Genomic DNA, 11,240 nt, shown 5'->3' on the forward strand with positions numbered 1-11,240 from the left:
GGCGCACCACACCCACGGTGCGCCATTACTAGTTTTGAAAAAACAATAAAACAAATTCTAAAAAAAAAAATTAAACTAGTAATGGCGCACTGTCAACTGGTGTGCCATTACTAGTTTTGAAAAAATAAATAAAAAAACTTTGGAATTTTTTTTTGAAAATAACTTACTAGTGGCGCACCGTGGAGGTGGTGTGCCATTACTAGTTTAACTAGTAATGGCGCACCACTCCCACGGTGCGCCATTACTAGTTTTGAAAAAAAATGAAAAAAATTTGTTACTAATGGCGCACCGTGGATGTGGTGCGCCATTAGTATTTGGACACTAATGGCGCACCAACACATAGTGCGCCATTAGTATATACTAATGGCGCACCACATGTCTGGTGCGCCATTAGTGTCATTTCCATCTATAGCCCTTTTCCTAGTAGTGTTAGCTAGAGTAGCTCCATGCAGAGTATTGTAGACATAGAAATTTGCAAAATACATATGTCTCCGAATGTGGCAGACCCGTTGACTAAATTTCTCTCAGAAGCAAAACATGACCACTCTTTGGGTGTTAATCACATAGCGATGTGAACTAGATTATTGACTCTAGTAAACCCTTTGGGTGTTAGTCACATGGAGATGTGAACTAATCACATAAAGATGTGAACTATTAGTGTTAAATCACATGACGATGTGAACTAGATTATTGACTCTAGTGCAAGTGGGAGGCTGAAGGAAATATGCCCTAGAGGCAATAATAAAGTTGTTATTTATATTTCCTTATATCATGATAAATATTTATTATTCAAGCTAGAATTCTATTAACCGGAAACTTAGTATATGTGTGAATACATAGACAAACAGAGTGTCCCTAGTATGCCTCTACTTGACTAGCTCGTTAATCAAAGATGGTTAAGTTTCCTAGCCATGGACATGTGTTGTCATTTGATGAACGGGATCACATCATTAGAGAATAATGTGATGGACAAGACCCATCCGTTAGCTTAGCATAATGATCGTTCAGTTTTATTGCTACTGCTTTCTTCATGACTTATACATGTTCCTCTGACTATGAGATTATGCAACTCCCGAATACCGGAGGAACACCTTGTGTGCTATCAAACGTGACAACGTAACTGGGTGATTATAAAGATGCTCTACAGGTGTCTCCAATGGTGTTTGTTGAGTTCACATAGATCGAGATTAGGATTTGTCACTCCGTCTATCGGAGAGGTATCTCTAGGCCCTCTCAGTAATGCACATCACTATAAGCCTTGCAAACAATGTGACTAATGAGTTAGTTACAGGATGATGCATTATGGAACTGGTAAAGAGACTTGCCGGTAACGAGATTGAACTAGGTATTGAGATATCGACGATCGAATCGCGGGCAAGTAACATACCAATGACAAAAGGGAAGAACGTATATTGTTATGCGGTTTGACCGATAAAGATCTTCGTAGAATATGTAGGAACCAATATGAGCATCCAGATTTTGCTATTGGTTATTGACCGGAGATGAGTCTCGGTCATGTCTACATAGTTCTCGAACCCGTAGGGTTCGCATGCTTAACGTTCTGTGATAATTTGTATTATGAGTTATGTGATTTGATGACCGAAGTTTGTTCGGAGTCCTGGATGAGATCGGGGACATGACGAGGATTCTCAAAATGGTCGAGACGTAAAGATCGATATATTGGAAGGCTATATTCGGACATCGGAAAGGTTCTGAGTGATTCGGATATTTTTCGGAGTACCGGAGAGTTACGGGAATTCGTATTGGGCCTTAATGGGCCATACGGGAAAGGAGAGAAAGGCCTCAAGGGTGGCCGCGCCCCTTCCCCATGGACTGGTCCGAATTGGACTACGGAAAGGGGGCGCCCCTTCCTTCCTTCTCCTTCTCCCTTCCCTTTTTCCTATTCCATGTGGGAGGCGGAATCCTACTAGGACTAGGGAGTCCTAGTAGGACTCCACACTTTGGGCGCCCTATGAGGGCCGGCCTCCTCCTCCCTCCATCCTTTATATACGTGGCCAGGGGGCACCGCATAGACACACAAGTTGATCATTGATCTCTTAGCCGTGTGTGGTGTCCCCCTCCACCATAATCCACCTCAGTCATATCGTAGCGGTGCTTAGGCGAAGCCATGTTCCAGTAGCATCATCATCACCGTCATCACGCCGTCGTGCTGACGAAGCTCTCCTTCGACACTTTGCTGGATCGTGAATTCGTGGTGACGTCACCGAGCCGAACTTGTGCAGATCGCGGAGGTGTTGTACTTTCGGTACTAGGATCAGTCGATCGTGAAGACGTACGACTACATCAACCGCGTTGTCATAACGCTTCCGTTTACGGTCTACGAGGGTATGTGGACAACACTCTCCCCTCTCGTTGCTATGAATCACCATGATCTTACGTGTGCGTAGATTTTTTTTTTTGAAATTACTGCGTTCCCCAACATCTTCCCCCACTCAAGTCGATGCCCCTCCATCTGTTTGCCCCCACCCAAGTTACTTCAAAGTATGAAAACCCTGAGTATGTATGAATATACTTTATCTTCCACGCCAACTTTGCTTTGGTTGACACAATTTCTAATCTACTCGACTTGTGTTGGGCGAACTTGTCTCGAATGTTTTGTGTACTTCATGTGGTGCAGTGGAGCATCATTTGTTGAAATGTCCTACGTAGTTCATGTGGTACGGTGGAGTATCATATAGGCCATTCGAAAAAAGAAAGCACTCACCAACTCTACTAATACTTATTATTTATATCCAATAATTAGGGAGGGCATCCGAGCGAACTATTATTCCCCGTCCAGATAGAAATAAATGAACGTTTTTGTTGGCTCACAAAACCACTCTCAGTGAACCATTCATAATTATCGTGCGAAAACAAATAAATGTGTCATGTTAATTCATAAGGATTTGTCATGTTCTAAAATAAAATTTGTCATATTGTGTAAAAGTTTGTCAGAAAATTGCCATGATGCAGCAGAGTAATTTCCATGTGATTTCTTACGTGGCCTTGCATCCACTTTTCTTGCGTTTCTCTATTCTAGTAGTGGGAAGAAACCCCGTTTTGATGCGGAGTTTTAGAACCTGGGTCCACATGCACCCTATTTAGAAAAAAAAATAAAAAAAGTGAAATACTTTTGAAACTTTTTGCAACAAATACGCATTTTTGCATGGTGAGTTGTCGGCGCCACATCATGAGATGAAGAGGGTGTCACGACAGATGACACGATGGAGCAGGAGATGGTGGGTAGAGAGTGGGAGGAGGAGGAGGAGGCTGCAAGTGGATAGGGTTTTCAGGGTTGGGGAAGAGATGTGCAAAGGCCGTGGGACCATGGGATGTGGACTTAAATGGGTTGGCTCATAAATTGTTGACTCCCCACGTAAATGCCTTGACAGTTTTCTTCTCGCGGCTTTCCTTTGACCTCTTTCGAACTTTGGTGTTTTTGCCCTTGGGTGGCTGGTACTGGCCCGACTTCATGTTGGGCCCCACGTGTTTGTTTTTTTACTATATTCATGTGATGCCATCTAATTTCATTAGGATTCTTGCTTTTTAACATTATTACAAATTAGACATATGAAGAAAAGTAATAAATGAACTTAAAAAATTCATAAAAATCATAGCTGACTGTATATGTGACAACTCAAGATAATTTTGTATGTTTGTGTTTTTACAAAGCAAGATGAAGTCACACTCAAATGTAAAAATACGTGGTTCCTGGCCCTCAAGAAATGTTTATTGGAGAAATATTATGGCATTTGTGTTAAAAGATGCATTATTAATTATGACCTCATGAGATTGTATTTAAAAATGTAGATAATTCCCAAAAATATGGTTTGTGCGTTGCTTTGTAACTCATACATCTTCCAAGAGGCATCATAGACAAACTATGAAGTTTGAACTCCATGAAATATTTTTTGTCATTGTACTTGAGATTTACACTACAACTTGCCACTATTATGCACTAATATATGTTCATATTCCATCTCCTTATTCTCTATCTGTTCAAAATACCAAGTTAAGACAATTCTAGATAAACATTGTTGGATATTAATGAACAGTTAGGTACCATCACATTTGTCATGTCAAAGTTATGCATTTCTATATATTATTTGTTATTATTTAGATATTAATGAATTTGTAGTTATTTATTTTTCTTTGTTAATGGATATATCGAGGAACTGAAAAACATTTCAAATCAAGCAAATAATGATTGTTGAGTCTATGGTCTAACCCATTACAAATAGAAGAGAAATAGACATGTTTCTGAATTAGTTTGATATTATATAGGCATAAGACAAATATCTAGCAATTACCGGATTTAATTCAAATTTGAACTACAATTGTCTAAAAAGGCCTTCAAAGTTAGGAGAACCACATATTTTTGGTACTTATATATTTATTAGCTTCTATCCATGAAATATATAAACAATTCAAACGAATGGAAGGCTTACTTGAATTATAATTGGAATCTTGAGTTACACTTAAAAAACTACTTTTAACATGGATGATAATGACATTAATAGATAGATGCAAATATTATGATCATTCCCATAAATTATTCATACTTTTACGAGATCGTATGAATTATATATGATGTTATTACAAGACTATGTTGGTTTTAGTATTTTTTTTATATAAAAAGTATAAAATGCTTTGTTGGGGTGTCCGTAATTTCCTTACTGGGCCATGGACGAGTCAACGGTAGTATGTGATGGTTTGTAATCCATGACAATTTCATGATTTCATCATAGAATGTGTCACCTTATTGGGACTCATGAGCCCTCTTTTTGATCTATGATGGGAATTCCAAGATGTCATAGATTTAAGCCAATATGTGATGGTTTTTGGGAACGTCACCAGAAATCTGTCATGGATTAATAGGTTTCTTGTAGTAATTAACAGAGCTATCTTGGATTTACTTGTACCATCGCTCGGGCTTGGCAAGGTAACCCCCTCTCTTCGTTCATATTCCTTTCTATGGCTAATAGTCTCTTTGCACTTCTGAGGTAGGACATAGAGAAAAATGCCATAGATCTGGTGGAAGTGTTCCCTAATGCATTAGGAGTTTCCCACCTAATTTATCAGATGTCAGACTCGTTTCTTAAAGATAACCAAGATCGAGCTACACATATAAAGGAGGTCATTGGCATGTGTGCAACAATGAATCATCAACTACTCAATCCACAAAAATGCTCAATCCAGTTTGGTGCATGTTGCACCAATGAGACTCAGCATGAGGTACAACAAGTATTACATGTGAATAATATGGACTTTGAAGCAAAATACTTGGGGCTTGCAACTCTGAAAGTTCGTATGCATGAATAGAGATTTCAGAATTTGCAAGAGAGGATGACTAAGAGAATCATGATATGTGTGTGAGAGATAGAGAGAGAGGGGGGGTCACTCTTTCATAGGCAGGTAAGGAAAACAATGATCAAATCGGTTGTCCAAGATCTCCCTACCTACATCATGGTTGTGTTTAAGCTACATTTCTCTATATATGATGACCTAACCAATTTAGTTAAGAACTTCTAGTGGGGATCAAAAAAAGTAAAAAGAAAGACACGCTGGTTGGCATGGTATAAAATTGTTTAACCTAAGTGCAAAGGTGGCATTGGCTTCTATGACTTCCACATGTTTAGTCAAGTCCTGTTTGTGAGATAGGACCGGAGATGTTAACAAGCCTGGACTCCCTTTGTGCAAGGGTGCTAAAAGCTAAGTATTACACTAAATGTTAACTCAAGGACACAATTTTTGCAAGTAATGTGTCATCGACTTGGCATGCCATACACCATGGACTGGACCTTCCGAAGAAGGGCCTCATATGGAGCATTGGTAGTGGCAAGCAAGTGAGGGTATCGAGGGACTCGTGGTTGTCCCAGCTTCCTTCCTATCGTGTCAGCACTAACCATGCAAATTGCAGGTTCCGTCAGGTCGCGGAGCTGATCAACGAGCAAGGACACTGGAACATGGATCTTCTCCGTGGCCTTTCATTCCCATTGATGTCGAATAAAATTTTATGATCAAGCCTTCTCCGTGATGGTTCGGTTATGTGATCGCTTGGTCCCCCGAGCCAATGAGCATCTTCAGCGTCCAAAGTGCTTACAAAGTTGGCTCTTGAGGAGAGCAACATCACACTTCTGTGTGCACCACGAGCAGGGAACCAGGCGACAGGTGAGCCATCTAGAACAGAATATGAGGGTGTAATATACTCCCCCAAAGGTACGAGTCTTAGCTTGGAGAGTGGTGAACAATGCTTTAGCAACCATGGGAAACAAAGCAAAGGAGAAATATCGTCAAAAACGATATATGTCCTTTATGTGACAAGGATGTATTACATGTCCTCTATAGGTGTCCGAGATCAAGGGACCTCTGGCAAGCTATGGAGGAGACTTGCACATGCCGAAGCTTAAAACCATCATCAACACTGGGCTGGATTGGCTTCTCCAGCTGATACACTGGTGCAACAATGACGAACGCCAATCGGTACTAATGACCGTGTGGCGCATACGGCATGTTCATAATGCGCTCACACACTCGAAGACGCCACGAACAGAAGCTTCACGACAATTTCTCAGAAGCTATATTAAGCCTCTCATGTGCATCCGCCAACACCTACAAACAGACCCGGTGAATGGTAAAGCTGTATTGCACTATGACCATATGCTCGGACAAAAGAGTTCAAACTCCTTGTGAGCGGGGAATCCTAAGCTAACGGAGAATTGGCCTCGACCCCCAGATGGCTGGTGTAAACTAGATGCCAATGGTGCCTTCATTGAAGTTGATGGAACAAGAGGTGCAGGCATGATGGTTTGGAATCAGTGCAGCGAGGTGATCTTTGCATCATGTCGGTTCTTGACAAGATGCTTCTGTGCACTCGAAGATGAACTAGCAGCCTACATGAATAACGCAACACTCGGACTCTAATGACTGCATGACTGCTATGCACAAGATCATTGACCATGCAATCAACGGATCCATTGTTGACGAAACAAGACGCCTTCTTGCGCAAGGGCATGGTACGTGATATCACATATGAGAAGGAAGGTTAATCATGTTAGTCATAACTCATAAGATTGCCCAGATGGGCCATTTTCCTCGCAAACCGTTGTGCCATGCACCAGACGAGATTCTTATGTTCGACACAGTTCTTTTGGTCCATTCTCTCGAAATCTTGAGAATCAGACCTCCCCTAGATTCTCTAAGAATTTTAAGTCTATATTATTTTGACAATCCTAGCTTCAAGATTCTGGAAGAATCGAACCAAAAGAATCAGGCCATAATCGGAAGTCCAATTTGCAAAAAAAAAAAAGAAACATCGCAGTGCGGCCACGTGGTGTGTGAGACCCTGGGCTTATTTTGCGTTATATATATATATATATATATATATATATATATATATATATATATATATATATATATAGACACACACACACTGGCGTGGGCCTATCTTGTATGGGAACCAACCGTAGGCCGAAGACCATTAATCAGCGAACCGAAAAAGCAGCCCATGCATCCCCCCCATTTATAACCGGACGGTTGTTTTAGAGATACGTCTACTCATTTCCACATCTATACAGTGTTTTGGTTGGCAGTTCGACAAAGAAGACGGTCGACAGCTCCTCATGATTAAGTACATGTGTTATGATGTGCCACAGTGACATGCAGTGATAACTTGGACCATCTACAACCTTTCCTTGCGCAGAATTGGGGCTACGTACCCTACGTAACTCGACGTGTCCTTGCTGTCGCCGCAAATGGCATCTCGATCGTCCCTGGCTCTCCTGAGATGAGATTGTAAGTGGTTCGCGCCATGGCCGTCTTGACAGATAATAATCTTTTCTAGAAAACAGTCGTGACAGATAGCAATGGCGCGCGCCAATGGCAACGCTCGCTATATAAACACGAGCGCAGGCAGCTGCACCACTGTGGTCGGCCCCGTAACTCGCCGTGCGTTTCGTTTGCCAAAAATGGGGCCTAAGCCAACGCTCGCCGCCACCGCCGCGTCCTTGCTCGCCGTCCTGGCCGCCGTCCACCTTGCCGTCGCGGCGACCGCGGTGGACGACGCCCCGCTGCCGAGGCTCCCGCAGCACGACATCCCGGCCGTGTTCGCGTTCGGCGACTCCACGCTCGACACGGGCAACAACAACGTCCTGCCCACCATGGTCCGCGCCGACCACGCGCCCTACGGCCGCGAGTTCCCCGGGGGCGCGCCCACGGGCCGCTTCTCCGACGGGAAGCTCCTCACCGACTACCTCGTGGAGGTGCTCGGCATCAAGGAGCTCCTCCCGGCGTACCGCTCCGGCGCCGCCAACCTCACGGCCGCGGACCTAGCCACGGGCGTCTGCTTCGCGTCCGCCGGCTCCGGCCTCGACGACGCCACGGCCACCAACGCCGGCGTGGCGACGTTCGGCTCGCAGCTCGCGGACTTCAAGCAGCTCCTTGGCAAGATAGGCGCCCGGAAGGCCCGCAAGGTGGTGAAGAAGTCGGTGTTCCTCGTGTCCGCCGCGACCAACGACATGATGATGAACTACTACATGCTGCCGTCGGGGAGGAGCAAGTACACGCTCGAGCAGTACCATGACCTTCTCATCGGCAACCTTCGATCTTACATTCAGGTACGTATCTCTTTTCTTGCTCTTTTTCTCCAAAATGTCGGCAAGATCGAGCTTGACTGCCCTCACTAAAGAGTAAAGACCTTTGAGCTTAATTAGTCGAGCACTTTGTGGAGAGATTAGTTAAAATATCACTCCTATAAGCACAGTAGGCGTTGACAAACGAACAGCTGTCATGTGAGCATGATGTATAAGCACGTGTGGGTGTGCTTATTCCGGGACGTGTAGATAGTGGCCGCAAATCTGCACTTGCTTATTCCGGGACGTGTAGATAGTGGCCGCAAATCTGCACTTGCATTTGTGGGAAGAGGACGCGCGCAATCACGCTAGAATCGCGCCTGTCTCGTCGCATGAAAGAAAGGCGGTGAGGCACTGAGCTAGTGAGACAGTGGCGTTATCACGCACGCACGAACCACTTGCAGCTAGGCCGGGCGCTCTGCTCCAGCAAGCAAGCGTCTTAATCGTCCCTACAGTAGAATGCAGATGCGTCATGTGCAGCTGTGCACCACCACGAGCTGGAAACCAGTCGAGATCATGAATTCTGTTACCGTACGTGGCTTAAAGCATGCGTCTTCATGCATCAAATGTGAACGGGCCCTGCCGCTCAATGCACGTACCTACTATGCATGCAGGGCATGTACGAGCTGGGCGCCCGGAGGATGCTGGTGGCGGGGCTGCCGCCGGTGGGGTGCCTCCCGCTGCAGCTGACGATGGCGGAGCTGCGGCAGCCGCCGAGGCCGCAGGGGTGCATCGCGGAGCAGAACGCGGCGGCGGTGAGCTACAACGCCAAGCTGCAGCGGATGCTCGCCGAGCTCCAGTCCCGCTCGCCCGGGGCCAGGGCCGTGTACGCCGACATCTACAGCCCGCTCAAGGACATGGTCGACCACCCCGGCAAGTACGGTGAGTAGGGGCATGCATCCGCGACCACCCACAGCACACATGCTCGCACTGTTAGCCGTGCAGGGATCCCATGCCATGCATACGTACGAGACGGCGTCTACTGTTGCTATTGACTGCTTGCTGTACGCCCGATCTGGTGCAGGTTTCGTGGAGGCGAGCAAGGGCTGCTGCGGCACCGGGCTCCTGGAGATGGGGCCGCTGTGCACCGATATGGTCCCGACGTGCGCGAAGCCGTCCGAGTTCATGTTCTGGGACTCTGTCCACCCCACGCAGGCCACCTACAAAGCTGTCGCCGAACACTTCATTCAGGCCAACATCCTCCGGTTCGACAATTGAATGCTGCTTAGCTGACACAGACACACGGTTCTTATAGGGTCTGTGTCCAAGCTAGCTAATGATGGCTTTGCATACGGAAGATTGTACTCAAGTTCAGGTCGATCCAAAGGGTGGAAACCAAAATGTATTTGCGAGATACTATATAAGTTATGAAGTTCACGTCTGCCACTTATGCCACGTCTCCCCAAGCTTAATCTTCTTTTTTTGCATTTCCACAAAGATTTTAAACCTCTCGGTCTTTTTTCCTTCTTTGCCTCATTGCGCTTGGCACATGACTCCTCCTTCGACATGATGTTCTTGAACTTCTCCAATATCTTGGCTGCCATCCCTTCCCCCTCGACCTAGCAGAGCGAGTAGTTAATTGTAGAAAACCACTGCATTGAAGGCTAGGTTTGTAGGAAACACCATTCTACCAGTTTGGCCAAAAAAACACGGATTGGTGTTTTTTTTTTTTTGCAAAAAACACTAATCGATGGTTTAGGTAGTTTTGAGCATGTTTTTAACGCTTCACTTCAGATGCTATAGGAGACGGCCGAGCCGTTTTGGTCAAAACGAGTCCAACCAGCATGGTTTAAACCCCTCCTCTCTCTCTCTCTCTCTCTCTCTCTCTCTCTCTCTCTCTCTCTCTCTCTCTTGTGTGTGTGTATGTGTGTGTGTGTGTTCTTCACTGCCGCCGCAACATGGTGTCTTGGAATGACGGCGAAACCAGCGAGGAGTCAATCCACTACGTCTCATCATCACGATGAGTTGGCTAGGTGTATGGATAGGGTTTATGATTTGGGCGTTTTGTCAAGGAGCTCGATCTCTACTGTTGGTTGCTAATATTTTTCTCATACAACTCCCTGCTACAATTCACAATCCCGATTTCAATGTCATTGCGCCAGATTTGAGCGTGGTGTGCAACCATGGCAAGCCGACGGAGAGGCGGTGCTTTTGAAGGCATTCACACTGGCAGGAGGTTCCTTGCGTGTGATTAGAATGTATGCTTATGATCTTTCCAAATTTGAGCTCTCTTAGGTTTTTTTTTTGGGTGTGGGTATTGTTTAGTTTGGATATGTACTGTGCATAGGTTGCAGGTTTGCAATCATGTGATCATTAATTAGTTGGGATATGTGCAAGCATTTGGTCACTGGTCATTGTTTAGTTGGGAGGTTAGATTTGCAAGTATATGCTTAGTGGTCTATGTTGAATGTTTGCAAGTGCTTTGAATGTTAGTTGTCATTGTTTAGTTGGTAGTGAATAAGCTTTTATGCTCAGCTGGCATTAAAAAACACGAAGTGCTCTTTTGGCATAAATCAAGTTTAAGGTTCTGTAGTGGTCCTTGTGAGTAGTTCATTATGTTAAATAAGTGTCAAAATCATTGCGATGGTCAGTAGTGGCCATGTATGGTTG

At 44.8% G+C, this 11,240-nt stretch overlaps 1 protein-coding gene across 1 annotated transcript; it reads left to right on the forward strand.

Annotated features, from left to right (window-relative positions):
• Nucleotides 1-7,764: 7,764 nt before the first annotated feature.
• Nucleotides 7,765-10,020, forward strand: LOC125548785 (GDSL esterase/lipase At2g40250). Its single transcript, XM_048712326.2, has 3 exons — nucleotides 7,765-8,615; nucleotides 9,245-9,512; nucleotides 9,655-10,020. The coding sequence occupies exons 1-3, from the start codon at nucleotides 7,866-7,868 to the stop codon at nucleotides 9,846-9,848; spliced, it is 1,212 nt and encodes a 403-aa protein (XP_048568283.1). The 5' UTR covers nucleotides 7,765-7,865; the 3' UTR covers nucleotides 9,849-10,020.
• The last annotated feature ends 1,220 nt before the right edge of the window (nucleotides 10,021-11,240 follow it).

This window comes from Triticum urartu, chromosome 3A (assembly GCF_056163025.1).
Source record: "Triticum urartu cultivar PI428250 chromosome 3A, HENAU_Tu73, whole genome shotgun sequence".
NCBI classification, from domain to species: Eukaryota; Viridiplantae; Streptophyta; class Magnoliopsida; order Poales; family Poaceae; genus Triticum; species Triticum urartu.